The sequence below is a fragment of the Lissotriton vulgaris genome, chromosome 10, assembly GCF_964263255.1.
Source record: "Lissotriton vulgaris chromosome 10, aLisVul1.2, whole genome shotgun sequence".
NCBI classification, from domain to species: Eukaryota; Metazoa; Chordata; class Amphibia; order Caudata; family Salamandridae; genus Lissotriton; species Lissotriton vulgaris.
This window is the reverse complement of record NC_141698.1, coordinates 107,207,699-107,226,885: the sequence shown is the minus strand read 5'-3', so window position 1 is coordinate 107,226,885 and position 19,187 is coordinate 107,207,699. Positions and strand designations below refer to the sequence as shown.

General features: G+C 44.4%; 1 protein-coding gene across 2 annotated transcripts in view; it reads right to left on the bottom strand.

Annotated features, from left to right (window-relative positions):
• LOC147684768 (kinesin-like protein KIF19) overlaps positions 1-19,187 on the bottom strand; it is a 1,367,439-nt gene that overhangs the window by 666,797 nt on the left and 681,455 nt on the right. Inside the window, exon 12 of one of the 2 annotated variants that reach the window (XM_086940625.1) lies at positions 13,158-13,332. In XM_086940625.1, coding sequence (XP_086796751.1) covers positions 13,158-13,332 — 175 coding nt within the window. The remainder of the gene's footprint in view (positions 1-13,157; positions 13,333-19,187) is intronic. The other variant, XM_086940626.1, reaches the window with a different exon arrangement.

The window sequence follows — 19,187 nt, the reverse complement described above, 5'->3', positions numbered from 1 at the left end:
TGAAAAGTTGGCATCTGGTTCCATTAATAGTGATGATAGTAAATATCATCAAAGAGGGGATTGATGGAGCACGTATTCGCACGTTACGCGACTTGCTTGTATTCAAAAACCTCAAATAACCTTAACTTTGTAATCAATCCATTTTGTCTTACTAATATTGCACATTTTACACAACACGGGGTGTCCCAGTGACGCTTGCCTATGTGTTTACTAAACAGTAATACACTTGCCTCTAAAATGGCCGCTGCTTTGCAGGAATTTAGACTGCGCATGCGTCGGTCATACCCATGTGATGTGACGCACTCGCAGTTCTGGTGGGAATTTGTTGCTCATGCGCAATACACCTAAGATGGCCACTTTGGTTTCTCATATGCTCCGAGCTTGCATTGCCGCTTTTGCAAAGCTGTGTTTTCTGCACTTACCCTAATGCAATAGTTCTTATAAAGTAAGGGGTGTAGTAAAGCCAATCATGATATACAGTGTATTCATTTTTTCTGTGTTTCTAAATTGTTTTCGCTTGCTTTTCATGTATCGTATTCTTTGGGCCTGAGAGGTGCTTGTTACTCCATATTTGAAGCTCATATGGTCCCAGTCACGTGATAGGGGAAAGAAAGTCATGCAGCAGTGGAGCTCAGCCAGCTGGCAGCCGAAGCCAAGATGCTCATGAGAATCGACCTGTAACCCAGCGGGACGAAGCTGAACTGTACCTGCAATTGCAACAATTGTATTAAACTACTGTGTACCTTATTGTACTCTGTAAATCTTATGCCATGGGTACTAGAATGTAATGGGTGCGTACTAAAATTGAATATTAAGCCTGACAAAGTCTAAAATTTAGGTGGTGTGATGACCTAACCTCCTCTTTTGTCCAATAAGAACTTGGGGATCCTTTCAATTGCAACATTAGGGGGTGGTACACTGACCCGAAAACAGTATAACAAGCCTAGGTTTAGCTAGAGAAATTGTCCGACTTGTCCGAATAGCTGACCTGTCACTGACCCAACGAACTCTATAGGTGATTGATACAGAGAGCTGCGGAGCACTCTGTCCGTATTTCCACAGACTCAGTCGGGGTTTGGGAAACCTTAAGTGCTGGCGAAGCACTTTGCTGGGAGATTCGAGAACCCAATCGGGGTTATTGGCAGATTCCTTGCAGAGAGGGAGTAGCGCAGGCGTTGCATCCGAAGCTGCAGGTGTTGGTCGTACCTTTTGGTGAACCCGGTCCTGATCCAAATTCTGGGGTTATCCTGTCCTGACTGTCCATGAGCTGTACCTGCTCGCCTACTGGCAACCTAAGTCCTTGAGGGTCCTTTCCCACCTTTTCCAACTGACCCGTGGCCAGGGTTAGTCTTCAATCTATCCTAGGTAAATATAACCTATGTGGGTGTTTGTCTTTCCTAAACCTCCTTCCTAACATCTCGAATAAAGCATAATTGCCTACGTGCCTTTTTCCCCTGTCTTTCTATAAATTAGATTTTCATGCATTATTGTCTATTAGCATGTTCCACTTTTCTACCTACCTTTACCTACAAATACTGAATTGTTTGCATATATAGTTTGTTCCATTCTTACCCTCTCTATAGAGAATAAGCACTTCTGGATAAATTAAATTGCATAAGTTTCATTTCCTTGAACCGTTAGTGAATTTCGAAAGTCTACTTTGATTAGTAGGTTCCTTTTCTTTACCCGCCTTTAGTGAAGTTGTGAAAGTCTGTTGATCTAAATTAGCGTGTTCCTTATTTTCCCTTCCCTTTTAATTTTCAATTTCTAAATGATTCTTACTCTCATTCATAGCTATACAATATTTCTAATTCTAGTTATAGATAGTTTGATCTGTGTAAATTTCATGCTCATGGCATATGATGATGATGATGATTAGATAAAGGTTTTGAAAACTTCTTGAGTCTGTGGTCATTATAAAGAGTACAAACATTATTCATCAGTATATGGTTTTGTATTTGTCTACTTACTCCCACAGCTAGCTCCCTGATCCATTGTGATCATAGGTACCTGTTTCGAGGATTGGTAAGTCAGGTACACGGTAATAGAAAAGAAGGGACATTGAATTACTGATAATAGTGTGTAGGTTACCTGATTAAAGTATAGTGAAAATATCTGTTATGGGCCCAAGTGTGCAATATTTGGTAATAAAGTTAGTCGGGTGACCTGCGCGCTCTATCAAGTGTGTCGGCCTGGAAGTCTCGGTTCCCTCTAACTACTGATAGCAAGATGTGCTGTATTTATACCGAAACGTATAGTGTCCCTTTGACCCTTGTTTCTTGTGTTAGCAATTGTTGGGTATGAATATGACATATGGGATGAACCGTTTACGTAGATGTTTATACAGGTGGATTCTAGCCCCTGCCTGGTTTCCAAGAACTCTTATGAATATTTAATCATACTGGATGAGCACATTGAAGATGGTATAGGAGGCCATTGTTCAGGAAAACCCCTCCTTCTGTACCCAAACCACAGTCTAGATAAGGTTCAGCCCTCAGCGCCCGTTATTTTGGAGAATAGGGAACTAATGTAGGGGAAAGGTTATGTCTATATTAGGGCATCTCAAATCATGCCTATATTAGGGCATCTATATGAAGCATAACAATACCAAGAGTCTTACATTTGGACCATAGTAAATTTTGAATGTGTCAAATGCGGTACAGTAGTTTACAAAACAAATGTTCAGAGATTTTCCTAGCCGTAACGCCTTCCTGGTAAGATAAGATAATGTTACTAGTAGTTGGTTATTGCACATCTTAGTCTGAAGCCGGTTTGAAACACTGGTACAAGGTTATTTGCAGTTGTCCAGTCCATAAAGAGAGATGATAAATATTTAGCATTTAGTTTTCCTTCTATATCCAGAAGGACTATCAAAATAAAGTTTGCTGGATCATTTCTGAATCCCATTTTATGCAAAGGATGAATGATCGCCCTTGCCAAGATTATTTACCAGTCATTTGTATTACAACGAGCAGTAGTCTTGTTCTTCTGCCGCTCTCATGTAGCATAAGAAAACAAGAGTTATCAAGTATTGGTATCTTTCATAGATTCTCGTGCTTAGAATCATCCCCGCCGACGAGGTGAGAGTCTCGTGGTACAATAAAACATATATATTACAGTCATAATAACATTATACTATAGGCTACTGTGGATAGCAAAGTCACTACATTAGCCTGTCTTAGTGGTTTTGCAAAAAGAACCAAACTTGGAACCCAGCCTATCAGGTAGCAGCACCCTCTTAGAACCTTACCCACAGAGAGGCAAACCCTCAGATTTTCGTAGCACAAGTGACAGTAAGTATGCCATAATGATAAGGTAAGCATCTCTGGGGAGGAGGGTGGGTCACATGTGAATCTATGAAAGATACCAATACTGGATAACTGAAGTTACTTGTAAGTAACTCGTTTTCTTATCCAGTATTGGGTGGGGTATCTTTCATAGATTCACATGCTTAGAATCCGAACAGCTAGCAGTAAATAATACTCAGATGCATAGTGGATGGTGGGTATCATAAGAAAGCCTAAAAGATACCATCTCAAATCAATACAATAATATATCCACATTTCAACTCCAAAAAAGAGCAATTCATAAACATATGCAATAAATAATTATATACAATAAAGAACATGACAATAGTAGAACTAATATACTCTTATCATATAGGCTTACCTTATCTAATAAGGTTTCGTAATACTGCTTGACCAACTGCTGACTCAGCCTCTGTTGCCAGATCCAGGCAATAATGCAGAGTAAACGTGTGCACACTTTTCCAGGTTACAGCACGGCAAATCTTCTCCAATGACACACCAGCGAAGAGTGCAGTAGATGAGGATACTGCCCTGGTAGAGTGAGCCTTAGGTTTGTTTGATAACGTATGTCCAGCCTTGCAATGGCAGAATTGGATAGTGGATGCAATTCACCTCGAGATAGTGGCCTTTGTAACTGCTGATCCTGGCTTTTGACCTCCATAATAAATAAATAACTGGTCTGACTTTCTGATCGACACAGTCCGAGAAATGTAGAACTTTAAGCATCTTTTGACATCCAAGGATTTTTCCGCTGAGGAAGACGGATTAGGAATGAAAGATCGCAATATCACAGGTTTGTTGAGATGGAATGAAGTAGGAACCTTAGGTATTAACGTTGGATTAGTTCTTAAAAGGACATAGTCATCGGTGAACTTTAAATATAGTTGTCTTAAAGTGAACGCCTGTATTTCACTTACTCTTCGAGAAGAGGTGTGTGCCAATAGGAGAGCTGTCTTCCATGAGAGATATTTTAAATCTGCTTTGTGAATGGGTTAAAATGAATGCTTCATTAGTTGTTGCAGCACTAGATTCAGTCTCCATTCCGGAGGAGGAGCCTTAATAGGTGGAAAAGTTCTGAAAAGCCCTTTCAGGAACAAAGGGATGCCGCTCCTGAAGATCGTCTGTAAGTGGAAATGGCAGCTAGATGCAATTTAACAGAAGCAAACATGAGACCAGATTTAGACAATGACAATAAATAAGGTAGAACCTTATCCGGAGAACATTTCAGCGGATGTAAATTCCTGTTGCTGCACCAGGAACAAAATCTCTTCCATTTTAAGGCAAAGGTCCTCAACGTAGAAGGAGCTCTTGCTCTATTCAGAATGTCTCTGCAGTCCTGAGGTAAATCTATCCCCTTGAACTCCGAGAATCCAGAAACCATGCATGGAGCTGCAGTTGGGCTAGACAAGGATGAAGAATCTGGCCTTCACTCATTGACAACCGGTTCAGTATTGTTGGAAGGCGGAATGGTTTGCGTTTGGAGAGAAGGAGAAGTTCTGTGAACCAGTGCTGACGCAGCCATTTCGGCGCAATTAGAATCATGCAGCATGGTTTCATCTTGAACTTGCGCAGTAGTCTTGGGATCAGCGGAAAGGGAGGGAACGCGTAAGCGAAAATCCCCGTCCATCACTTCATGAAGGTGTTTCCCTAGGAGCCCTTCTCCGGTTCCCAACTTGCAAAGTATGGGCACTTCCGATTCTTCCTGGAGGCAAAGAGATCCAGATTTGGTTTGCCCCACATCCGAAAGACATTCTTCGAATCATTTGATTCAGCTCCCATTCGTGGCAGGATTTTGATATCCTGCTTAGAGCTTCTGCCAAGGTGTTCTGGACTCCTGGAAGATGTTCCACCTTGATTGCTATATCGTGCAAAGAGAAGCCACTCCCAAATGCTTTGAGCCTCTTGGGACAGAATGTGAGACCGGGTACCCCCTTGCTTGTTTAAATAATGCATGCAAGTGGTGTTGTCTCGGTTCTGATGAGAACCGTATATCCTTGAAGTCTTGGCAGAAAAGTCTGTAGAGCCAGAAAAATGGCTTGAAGCTCCGGAGAGTTGATGTGCATCTTTGCCATAGCTGCAGACCACTACCCTCATATGCAGAGATCCTGAAGATGTGCACCCCAACCTTCTAGGGAGGCATCTGTTGTGAGGATGAAATCCGGTACTGAAGGTTGAAAGGTGAGCCCTATTGAGGCATTTTTGGAAACCACCACCAAGAAAGAGTTTCTCTCATAACTAGAGTTATTTGGACTAGGTCGTCGAATGAACCCGAGATTTGGAGCCACTGATTGTCCAGCTCCTCTTGAATTGGTCTCATTCTCAGTCGTGTATGAGATACTAGCAGAATCGCTGATGACAATATCCCCAGAAAAGACTTGACCATCCTCACTGAAGTGAACCTTCTTTTTAGGACACCAGAGAAACAAGTCCTAACGAAAAGACGGAGCCTTTATCAGCCAATCGTCCAAATACAGGAATAATTGAATGCCCTGTGGCCTGACATGAGCTTCTACTGGAGCTAGGAATTTGGTAAAGACTCTTGGAGCTGAGAGTAGGCCAAATGGGAGGACTTTGAATTGGAAATATACACCTGCCACAGTAAATCTTTCGATGTTTGGGATGAATTGGGATGTGGAAGTATGCATCCTGGAGATCCAACATTGTCATCAATTCCGCATGATCCAAAAGCTGAAGGATTTCCAGGAGTGTCACCATGCGGAAGGACTTTTTCTGAAGGCATTTGTTCCGCTTTCTCAAATCTAAGATCGGTCTCCATTCCCCAGAATTTTCTTTATTAGAAAAAAGCAAGAATAAAATCCCTTTCCCACTTGAGAGCGAGGCACTTTCTCTATCGCTCCCTCGACAGCATGGTTTTCGCCTCCTTTCTGAGCAGAGCAAGAAGCGGTGGGTTTTTCTTCAGACGTGGATGAGGAGGGGGGAAATTGGTGAATTCTAGGGTGTGACCAAATTTGATTATATCCAAAACCCACTTGTCTGTGGTTATTTTTCTCCAATTTTCCAGATGCTGGGATATCCTCGGAATTTTGTATACTTGTGGCATATCTGGTGTGGGTGTCATGACATTGTCACTGTTTCCTAGCAGAATCTCTGCCTTGAAGTTGACGTCTTCTGCCCTGCTGTCTATAGGTGGCCGCTGGGGGTTTCCTATAGGACTGCTGTTGTTGTTGATGGTATCCATATCGACCTTGACAACCCTGTTGCTGGTATTTTTGGTAGTCTCCACGAAAGGAGTATGACCCTCTGCCCCTCGCTCCTCGAAAAGGTGTTTTTCTGTAATGTAAGGTACTCAATGCCCTAGCGGTATCAGTGTCCTTTTTGATTTCCTGCAATGCCTCATCTATGTGTTTGCCAATTAACAAATCTCCGTCAAAGGGCATATCTAGAATTTTCATTTGGACCTCTGGGCGAAAGTTAGTGGATTTCAGCCAACCCCGACGTCTAAGGGTCGCTGCTCCAGCAAGTTGTCGAAACCCCAAAGAAGCCATATCCATAGAGATATTAATAATCTCAGAAGCAGCTCTTTAGTCCTCCAGAAGAATTTTCCTCGCTTCTTGCTTTTTATCCTCAGGCAGATACTCCAGATAAGGTGACATGTTTGACCATAATTGTCAGTCGTATCTGCCTAAAATTGCTAACCGATTCATGGCACGAACTGTAGCACCCTCCATGGTGGTAAAGTGTTTACCAATGTTGTCTAGGCACCTACCATCCTTGTCTGGTGGAGGCGTTATTGGGACAGAAGACTTCTTTTGAGCCGACTGTGAGATGACGGAGTCTGGTCTAGGGTGTCCTGAAAGGCAGACGGGAGCATCATCTGGCGCCTTGTATTTCTTGTCGGTTCTAGTAAGGATTATCGGAATTGAGAACGGAGTCTTCATTATCTTTACCCCTTCTTCCCAGATATGATCTATTGTTGGAATTAAACAAATCGATTTTCTGCCTTGTTCCTTAAAATCGAAAAGAAACCACTCTGCCTTCTGTACCGGCATTGACAGATGGAATCTAGTGGCTGCCCTTTCCATGATAGCATGAAAACCTCATTTGTCCTCAGGACGGGAGTCAACAGCTTGGGGAACTGGTGAGGCTGGTGTTGGAATAAGATACCCATCCCACTCGTCCACAGTTGTGGACGAGTTTGGTATTTCCCCTTCTTCAGCCACCGTGGCTCCGTCATCATCCTGAAGGAATTGAGAAGGCAGGGCTACCTGAGGTACAGAGACAGGGGTAGCCAGAATCGCAACATGCACAGCTTTAGGCGCAGGGTCTCTTTCCGGGACTGGTACTGGAGGAAAGTGAGCATCAAGGCAGCAGGCATATGAACCATAGGTTCTTGTTGAAAGGATTCTTGAGGGCCTCTAAAAGACTCGCAGGGTTCATAATATTCCTCCTCATCAACTTCCTTCCATCTATTTTATTCGGAGCTGAGAAGGGTCGTGCACTGGACCAAAGGGGTCTTCATCATCTGACTCCTCCAAATAGTGGCTAGGAGGTAAAGGTGAAATATGTGACACATCTTGATAAAATTGTCTTGAAGATGACAATTTAGAGCTGAAAAATGGCGTGATTTGTAGATTTGCAGGCCTTTCACGCTTCAGCGTTGATGAAATATACATAGATGGCAAGTCAGTATCCGTTGAAATTGGCATAATCGAAGATACCGTTGACGTTGAAATCATTGAGGTGGTCGACGGAAAAGCCAATTTGTAACATCGTCGACGGCGTACTCGTCGATGAAAGGTGCAACGCCGTCGACGGGATCGGCGTTGACGACTAAGTAGGCATTGACGAGACAAGCATCGTCGACGGCGATGATACACTTGCCGTTGACGAAAACTTTACCTTTCCTCCAGATTTTACCTCAGAAGAGAAAGAGGATTTCTCTTTTTTTGAGGAAGAGGGACTAGTCTCAGACAGAGATTTCTTCAGGGTCTTACTCTGTATCTCAGGCGGATCTCCAGATCTATGCCTCTTCTTCGCCAGAGGGGTGGACGCCTGAGGACTCACACTGCCTTCATCACCAGATACCACCTCAGGTGAAGCCTTCAACTTCTCCAGCCAAACTAAAAGTCTTCCTTCTCTGTCCTTCAATGTCTTTGCTGCAGTGGCGTCACTAGGGTTGGTGTCACCCGGTGCGGGTAACTCATGGTGTCACCCCCTCACGACTTACCGCATGCACCTCCTCCGCTTCGAGTCCGCCAGTGGACACAGTTGGTAAGTAACGTTTGTAAATGTAATCGCCTTTGGGACCTTATAAGTGTTTAGCCATGCAACGGTTGGCATTGTTGCACCAAGGATATTGTGCTGCATAACTAAATACTTATAAGGTCCCAAAAGCGAGACCTATTAGCTATGCCAATGCTTGTTTTTTTTGGCGTTAGTCGCAGTTGATCAGAATCGGCAACAAGCACTGTCAAAGTCAAAAGATCAGCTACCACTTTCAAAGGTTTGACCTCTTGGCTTTGCCAATTTTGATTTTGTCTGTGGGTGGGTTTTCACAAAATTCTAGCATGGAAAACAAAATAGGCTTAATTATAAAAAAAAAATGAATTGCAAAATATGTGTAGTAAATTAGGGTTATGATTAACTGCTATGTTATGAAGGAATGTTGACTAATTGGATTAAGGTTTACATTTGTGTGCGAATTGTTGTTAGGGTAAGGGTCTGGCTTTGATAAGAGACCAAATTAGTCTGTAATCTGTATTTGTAAAGTGCACCTTTGGCCCTAGAGGCATCTTGCCACTTAATAACAGATGTTTGTTGGTACTCATTTTATCGACCTCAGATGGATGAAAGGCTGGCTGGACCTTACAGACCTCGAACCTGTTATCAGGAGGGCAAACAGATTTCTGGATTTCCAAATTATTTTTTGGAAACTAAATAAGTAGGAAACAGGTTTTTCACACAACTGCACAAATTGTAGGTGTGAATCTATGATGCCTACAATTTAGTAGGTGCGAGTCTGCATCGTTTTGGAGTGAGTTATACTAGAAATGAGAGTATGTTGGTGACAGTGCCAAGGGAAAAACCGGTCTTTGTCTATCCTTAGTGATCTAAGAGTAGTAGAGTGCCCTGGGGATAGAATGGGGCGAGGGGGCATCATCTCAGTGCTCAAACACCTCCATGTCCTGAGGTTGCATTAGAGCAAGCTATCCATTAACAAGTGACAGGGACCAGAGGGCCACGGGTGCTCTAATGATGAAAGCGTGGTGCCAAATATCTGTACCAGCTAATAGCAGAGAGATGAGAGGGGAAGTAGCCGAGCGGAGACCACTGTGTCTGCCGGCAGTGATTTCTAAGAGCCATGAGGATGGAGAGGGGCAGCCAGAGAGGGCAGCATGGGACAGGAAGGGTCAGAGAGGGCAGAGTGCGACAGGGAGGGCCAGCCGGAGAGGGCAGGATGGGACAGAGAGGGCCAGCCAGAGAGGGCAGAGTGGGACAGGGAGGGCCAGCCAGAGAGGGCAGAGTGGGACAGGGAGGGCCCGCAAGAGAGGGCAGGATGGGACAGGGAGGGCCAGCCAGAGAGGACAGTGAGGGCCAGCCAGAGAGGACAAGATGGGACAGGGAGGGCCAGCCAGAGAGGACAAGATGGGACAGGGAGGGCCAGCCAGAGAGGGTAGGATGGGACAGGGAGGGCCAGCCAGAGAGGGCAGAGTGGCACAGGGAGGGCCAGCCACAGAGGACTGGATAAGACAGTGAGGGCCAGCCAGAGAGGGCAAGATGGGACAGGGAGGGCCAGCCAGATAGGGCAGAGTGGGAGAGGGAGGTCCTGCCAGAGAGGGCAAGATGGGACAGGGAGGGCCAGCCAGATAGGGCAGAGTGGGAGAGGGAGGGCCTGCCAGAGAGGGCAAGATGGGACAGGGAGGGCCAGCCAGTGATGGCAGGATGGGACAGGGAGGGCCAGAGAGGGTCAGAGAGGGCAGAGTGGGCAGAGTGGGACAGGGAGGACCGGCAGAGTGGGACAGGGAGGGCCAGCCAGAGAGGGCAGGATGTACACAGTAAAGTCAATATGGCCGACTTCTTTTAAGAACAGTGGGCATGGCTCGGGGCTGCAGATATTGTTTCAAAGATAATTTACTGATGAAGCATAACGCTGAGAAGGCGGTGCGAGGTAACGTTCTGCACACAGAGCACCCCCACACAGATCCCCGTGTCTCCCCGGGCTTCGATGAGCTATACATGCCAATGTATTACAATAATCCCTTGGTGGTCAGAGCCAAGGTGCAATTCGTCCTGGAGTGAGTGAAGGCACCCCGCCCACAACTAGAAACCTGAACTATCAGTCCACAGAGAAATACTGACGCAACAGCACTTTCCCCCATGCCCCCGCGCCCCCATCCCCCCTAACCCCCAATCACCTCCCAAGAGGGATTCCAAGGCAAGTGAAAGCCTTGCTGGTGCTAGGGAGAGCAAACACTGGTGGGACACTGTCTGCCAAGTCTACCCAGTGGCCACAGGGCATCATTCTGAGCACCCAGACACTGAAAGTAAACGGGGCTTTCAGAGCTTCCCTGTGAGACCGCCAGACAGTCTAGGAGCTTAGCTGCTACCTGGTCCGTGAAAGGAGAGCAGCATCTTAATTTTCGGTTTTTGAAAAATATTGCACTAGCCATTTTTATTGTTGGTGGGAGTCCTGCCTCCCCAGCCTCCCTCACTTTTAGCCACCCCTAGCATTCCTCTAGGCAAAACAATGTTTAGGTCCTTGCAGATGTTGAATCAATTTTTCATTCACTAAAATGGGCCATGCTGAGTTGAAAATTATTTGACACCTTTTCCATTTAAAAAAAACAATTCGATTTCGAGGCTTCCTTTTAGTGAAACCGCACACACAAACATATATTTCAGTTTCAGTTCAGTTTAAATGTATTTGTTTGATAGGTTGACGACTAGGCAAAACAAACATCACAATCAACACGTAGTTAAAAATGACAAAAAATGTAAATAGAATTAATAATATAATAATACTATACATCTAAAAAGATGTATGCTAAAATTACAAATTGGTCTCACTTCAAGTTTATGTAAGTTATACAATACAAGAAATAAAAAAAACGCATCCAATTCCTGCTTCGAATCACATAAGTATCATTCCCCAGGACGTCTGCCCACCCAAAACACGTTATAACATTTAATCTGTCCATTAATACGAAGAGGCCTCCATATAAACTAAGCCATACCAGACATGAAATTACTTTTAGAAGAGTTCCTTCTATCTCCCTTCTGCTCATCTTGCCAGCTAAGCAAAAACGAAAGCGAAAGACTGGAAGCAGCATTTGTTTCCCTTATTTAATCAAACGTGCTAAATATAATAACTCCACTGTGTTGGTGGCTGGGCCCCTACCGTAGGGTTTCTGGAAATAACCCTCAGCACTCCCCTGCCGAGACTGTCTAAGTGCGTGGTGGTGGCTGCAGTGGCGCACGTCAGAGGACTCCGCACAGCGCAGGGGATGGCCCAGGGCCGTCATTGGTAGCGCTGTAAGACTGACGGCCCTGGGACCCATTAACTTGTTACGCCGTCGCGCATCGCACCATCTTCACTATTATGCTAGGTGGTGCATGCGTGCACTGCAGTATTTGTTGCTTGTAGGCAGAATGCAGATTGGTGTCACCCCATGACGATGGTGTCAGGCAGGTGTCACCCGGTGCGGTCCGCACCCCCCGCACCCCCCTAGTGACGCCGCTGCTTTGCTGGAAAGGTTCTACGGATCCTGCAATCCTTGACCTTGTATGCTGGGTAAAGGCAATAAATACATTCTTTATGTGGATCCTCAAAGTGCAATCTCTTCTTCCCACATGAAGAACAAGGTAAGAACAAGCTTTTCTTTGAAGAATCAGACATATGTTCCCTTCAAGAAGTGAAAGTAAGGAAAAAAATGAGCAGAGCTCAGGGAGACTCCCTGTCAAACAAGGTGCGGTAGAAAATCTGAGGGTTTGTCTCTCTGTGGGGAAGGTTCTAAGAGGGTGCTTCTACCTGATTGGCTGGGTTCCAAGTTTGGTTCTTTTTGCAAAAGGACTAAGATAGGCTAATGTAGTGACTTTGCTATCTACAGTAGCCTATAGTATAATGTTATTATGACTGTTATATATATGTTTTATTGTACCGCGAGACTCCCACCTCGTCTGGGGGGATGATTCTAAGAATGTGAATCTATGAAAGATACCCCAATACTGGATAACTGGCCGCCTGTGCGGTTCTCTTTTCATAAATGGACAATGAATGAGCGATTGCCATTTGTAAAGTGCACAGCTGCTTCAGACAGTAGAGCAGAAGAAGTAAAACTTAGCATTCCCTGAAAAGGTGCGTTTTAATGCTGCCTTAAAAGCCTTCTCCGCATCTTGATCTCTCAGTGCTTTAGGGGGTGAGTACCAGTGACATTGGTGGGAAGAACGGAGTCTTGTAATTTATATGAATAGACAATAGAAGAAAGACGATCCTTGGTTTATGGTGCCTGCTTCGGGCCAGGTCCTCCCCTCAGAGTAAAGAACACGACAAACAATACGGAAGCTCGTACTGATGAGGATTTTTGATGATCTAAAGGTGGATTTCCACGCTTATTCAAACCCATGTTATGGATATTTATTTCAAAAACATCTGACATGCTTTTTAATAAAAGATATACCTAAAAAAGATGGGACTCTCAAAACAATTATTGGTTTTATCTTAAACAAAAACTACTAGCTGTAGAAATTTTAAGAAACATACCAATGAAATATAGGTACATTCAGAAGCACATAATCAGCTGTCAGGCAAATGCATTGTCAGGAGCCACAGAATTGCAGAAACCCTGCGGCTTCACTAGTGTGTACTGGAAAAAGGATGATGGCACTCACTCAGCAATTGTTAGCAGATGCCTGGAAGTTTCGATGCGCAGTTCTAGGATTATGTTCTCTAGCTCCAGCAAGCTACGTCGCATCTGCATTTCTTCCTTAAATGCACTGACCAGCTGCTCCCGCAACTTGTCCATCTCTTGGCGATTGTATAATCCAGAGGTCTGCTTCACCTCTGCTGCAAAACAGAACACAGGCATATATGTTTGCACACTGCACACTTAAAGGCTTTCTAATAAGGCATTAATTGTGGACAAATAAAATCTTTCTATGCAGATACATACAGGCATACTTAAACCAAGGCCTAAACAAAGGTAATGGTTAGAAAATTGGAACATTTAGTAATGGCACTGTTTGAACATGTGCTAGTATCTTTCATGTATTTTTATTTTGTACACTTTGTAAGTAGATACGACAAAAAAATATTTGTACTACAATCATTCTTGCACAGGAGTCTTCTGCATAGCTTGTGGAAGCAGTGCCACTCTGCCCAGGTATGTTTCAAGACAACCCTATGCTTTTCCTCCAAAAGCATGACATTCATGCAAGCCTGAGCTCTGATTCCAGGGGCAAACCCAAAGCGTACCACTATTTGAAAGAGAGAGTCTCTACTGCCCTCTCATTGCTGGGGGCTGATTATGATCGAGGGTGGACAAGCATCCAACAGCCATCGCTGCGGGAACAGAACTGGCCGACAGGAAGTCGTCGGTCCTGTCCGCCAAATTATGATGACGGTCGGAAACATGCCTTTTCCCATTGAGATTTGTGCTGCAGCTCGGGAAAGGGCCACAGCAAAAGCCCCAATGGCAAAAGGCATGTTTATAAATATCCCTGCACTGTGTGCCAGGCAACACACAATGCCTGGCACATGGGACAAAGATGTTTAAGGGGGCACCACATTTGCCCCCTGGGTCTCATAGCAGAGGCCCAGGGGCCCGCTAGGGGCCCCCAAAGTCCATGTCTGACAGCCTTTCTATGGCGGACGGACCACATCGTAATCCTTACGGCAGTGCCTGAGCAGGCACCACCCCTATTGTAGAAACTAGGATTCGACCAACGGTACGACAAGCTCTTTGAGCCCGTCGGAAGCATCGGTTGGGCCCCCCGACCGATGCGGTCTGACCAACCGCATCATAATAAAGCTGGATGTCGGTGGGACCGCCACAGACACCCTAATTAGGCCCTATGTGACAACTGATGCAGTCAAATCTTGACTATAATAATGGGTAAAGGCCTTTTTACTAGCACACCATAGGGGAGACAGAACTTCCCTTAGGTCAGTTATTCATTCATTTGTCATTGGCTTTTATCATGGATGATTCAGAAAAGGGGGTGGTGATGAACAGAGTGTCTGAATTAAGCAGACCACTCTTACCCAGTCCAAAGATCAGGGCTTGATCCATCACCGTTATTTATCTCACTGCACCATCCCAGCTCAGAACCTGGCTATATGCAAATCAGTCTGTCCCTGGCCCAGTGCATCATGGGAACAGGGCAGACTAAACTACCAAGCCAATTCTTCACCAGAAAGGAGACAAGCTACCGGGGATGGCATATATATGAAGGATGTGTTGAATATGCATGGTTTTGTATATGAGGCCAATGGACTGGAGTGCTGGGGTTCATTGGACCTCAGTGTGTGTACTTTGTAATATATGGTCTAGAACGTGAATACTATCATGCCCCTTCCCCAAAGCGATTCTTCTTCCCCTCATCAGTTCGGACTTTGCTTGTAGCGTGGAAGACACAATGATTTGTCCACTCCTGACAACAGATAGCACTTAACTGTATTTTGTTATCTTTTGCTATTTGTAAGAAAGTGCATCTTTTTGTGTGGTTCCCCAGTTTTGCTGGATATACTGGAATATTTGGATTCTGAAAACTGACAGGCCACTAATAACTTCCCAGTGCCTGTGTTCTGAGCCCTAAATATGTCAAATAAATTGTTGACCACAGTTATTTATACATTTGTTTGTTTCTACGATGGAAAATACTGTAGAAATATGTTACAAAAACCAAGACATTGAATTTAGAACAATTTTCCAATACCTAGTTCAGGTATTTACCCAATACCACAAGCATTAGGGCTTACGTTGTTAAAATACACAAAATTATATTCTCATAAAAATGCTGTCCCAAGACAAAAAGTACATCAACAATGACCAATATTCAGGGTCAGTGCATTAAAGTGCATTAATGGTGAGTAATTAAGTAACTAATTGTATTTCTAACAGCGTAATTTTAGGCTGTCAATCGTGACCATGCCATGAGGTACCTGGAATTACATCTACTAATTAGGCATTCATCTGATATAAAAATGTTAAAAACAATTCATGTCAAATCAATAACAATAACGGTCAAAATATAAGCAATCACCCTTGGACAAGATTAGCATTCATCAGGGAGAATTTCTTACGGGTCACCTGAAAAAATAGCCAATGGCGACTGTTACTTCAGCAACAGCAAGTCCAAAGAATACATTTAAAGCCATGTCACGGTCTTGGCACTCATTTTTCAAAAAGAGGGGACACAGGATCCTCTCCTCTGTTCCAAGAAGGAAAGGCAATCAAGCAGTAGCTGAACCATTGAAAGTGTTTAACATTAAAGTTAGATGGGCATATATTTTCTTTTAAAGCAATTGTTTTTTTTGATAACCAATTTTATTGAATTTTAACTCTGTGAAAATACACGATTCAGATGGCACAAGAGGGTACACATCAGGTATACACAGATGCACAAAGTAAGACAATATTGTAAAACGAACAGCCACGTAGGAGACAAGTTTGTAAAGGCATCAAATACAGTACATTCCCATGCTCAGTCCAGTTGGCCCAGCCATTTCCCCCATATATGATAGTTTCGAAGGGCATCCCCAGGCCTCTCCTGTTGTGCACACCAGTGCACTCCCCACTGCCACTGCGACACGGTGGGGGAAACAAGGTTTTTCCATCAGGATGCTATGTCACCTTTAGCTACAAAGGTAGCTGCACCTAAGAACAGCAGGTCTGCTCTCAAACCACCAGAACCCTCCATGACGCCAAGCTGCAGGATCAATAAGGAGAGTTGCACCTCCCAGTCCAACACATCTGAGAGTTCCTTTGCCACGGCCATCCAGTATCCTTGGATCATGGGCATAACCATACCAAGTGGTAGAAAACAGCGATTACAGGTGGAAGCAGGGAGAAGTCCTGCCCAGTGTAATTTGGCTGGGGTGAAGTAGGTAGAATAGAAATAATAGATTTGAATCAGGCGTAGCTGGGAGGAAATCATTATGGTGCAAGGCGCCATCACCGTGTCCCGCCAGTAGTCATCTTCAAGGGGACGCATCCAACTTTCACAGCGTGCTCTAAGGTGATCTAGCGTACCTAAGGCATTGAATGATAAGAGTGTGGTAAATCTGTGAAATGCCTCTCTTGTCCAGCGTGCCCATGAGCAGTTTGGCCTCCAGAGGGCTGATTTCAGAGAGAGAGGTGCCACGGGATATGTGGACTTGTAGTGCATGGCGTAGTTGTAGGTATTTGTAGAATTGTGAAGAAGTGAGTGCATAAGTGTCTTGAAGTTCCTGAAAGTAGTGTAAGTGGGTCCTGGAACATATGTCGCCTAGTTGTGTTACATCAATGAGGTCCCGTTTCCCCAAAACCTATCAGTGCATTCAGTTCACTCATTCATGTGCCATGCCCCAAGGGGGTTTGGAGTGTGAGTTTGTTATTCCACTTAATGTGTCGAAGCACAGCCCTCCAGGCCAAGAAAACAACCCAGGTCAGTCAGGGCAGGACTGGGACACAAAACCGGCCTGCGCTACCAGGGAATGGGGTGCGGTCGAGCTGTTTGTTAGGGCCGGTTTCGGCCGATTTCGTTACAGCGACCGAATCGCAGCTATGCTGCCAAAACGGCCCTGTAACAAAATCGGCCCCCAGGGGCCCAAAACCAGCCCCCAACCCTGGCGACCCACCGGGGAAATGCCCTGTGCCCGCTCTTGCCAGTCCGTCCCTGGCGGTCACCACAGGGATAGTGGAGGAGGCCCTGGATCCGTATAGCACCGCCATAATTCTAGGAAATCCCAGGGACGCCAATTCCAGCTGGTAGGCAGGATCAGAACAACCCTGTCTAAGCCATTCATTGATCACCAAAAGGTGGAAGGCAAGTTAGTATAGGTAAAAGTTGGTCATCCCTAGACTTCCATTGCATGGAGCATGTTGGAAAAGGGCGAGGGAGGACCTAGAATTATGCCAGAGGAATGACTGGCCAACCTATCTATATTGCATAACCACTGACGAGGCAAGAGTATGGAGAGGTTCTGAAAAACATAAATGAACCTCGGCAACACCATCTTTTTTTGGGGGGCGGGCTTAGAGAGCCTGCATTCAGTCACGAGTGTGGGGAGGTGACATGGCAAGGAAGACTTCTATATAAAGCAGAGGTTTCTCAGTAATGGTGAATACAGGCTAGAGGAAAGAACCACTCCTTACATGAGACCCCTTTATTTCAGGTAAGTGCATAACATAGGTAGTTGGAGGAATGGGGAATACGGGATGGATGGAGAAACTGATCCTTACATAAGACCCATCTTATTTCAGATAACTAGGCCTTTAACATATTACCAGACAGCGAAGACAGAAGACTGATGGAAGAAAAGGAAGGAACTACTCCAACTGTAGAAAAAAGCAGAGGATTAAGAACATAAAGACATTATTGATAGAAGTTGAGAAAAACGACAACTGAAAGAGTCCTACAAGGAAGTCTGAAACAAGATTGTACTGACTGAAAAACCACAGGAGTGGGGAATGGCTTGCTGAGAAATGTTTTTTTTCATTGGACAAGAAGCGAAATATCATGTGAATAAAGCGCACCCAATAAGCCTACCATGCAAGGTCTCGTATCCCAAGCATTTTACACCCCAGAATAGTGCTTTTGGGTTTGTTTTGCAGAAAGTTACCTGGAAGCACTGCAAACTAGGAATGTACTGAGTGTGGACCAACTAGTCTCCTAAGGTGCATAGGAAAGCCAGGAGAAGAGGAAAAAGTATGGTGGGAATTGGCTTTTTACCTACGCTGATGCGAATGATAATTATAATGATACTTGGCCAGCTGTTCCTTTTAACAGCTATCAATGATCATACTAAGGCATTTGTTACTGTTTTTCTACTGGAGGTTTTGCTGATGATACTGTTGATGGTGACAGTGTTGTCCAGTGAATCTGCAATGTTTGGAATACTCTTTTTTCATTTATTTTTGTGTTATGTTATGTTAATATAACTTATTAAGCGCACGAATACCCGGAGGTGTCTTGGCGCTAAACCTAACATGTCAGCCCTGAGATAAGAGGGAAAACTAGTTTTGAAATAGCCAAGTTTTAATGCCTTTTTTTAAATGGGGCAAATAAGTTGGCAGCACTGATGTCCATAGGAAGCATATTCCATAGTTTTGGCATACCATGGCCTATGCTTCGGCCTCCCAAACTAGCGGTGCAAATCCTATGAACCATCATAAGCCTGGTGCCAGTAGAACGTAACTGTCTGCCAGGATGATACCAAGAAAAGGTGCTTTCCAAGAATACCGTCCTGTGTTATTCAAGGCATTTGTAGGCTAGATATAGTGATTCAAACTTGATACGTTGTGCCACAGGAAGCCAGTGGAGTTTTCTTTAGAGATTGAGTCGTGCTTTTGGCAGGTTTATTAGGAGCCTACAGCTGCATTTTGCACCATCTGAATTTTTTTCTGATGTTACTTCTGCATATATATATATAGAGACTGTTACAATAATCTAACTTTGATAACACTAATGCAGTTACAACCGTCCTCCTGGAATCAAAGGGGACATAGGGAATTTCCTAATCAAATAGAAGGTGGCCGAAACAGTGGCATTTGTTTGCTGAAAGTTAGTTTGTTGTCAATCAGGACCCCAAGATTTTTTGCCTGTTCTACAGGGTTGGGTAACTCTCCGATCTCGACAGGCCACCAAAGTCCGTTCCATCTTGGTTGGAGATTACCAAAGATCACCACTTCAGTTTTATCCGAATTAAGTTTGAGACAG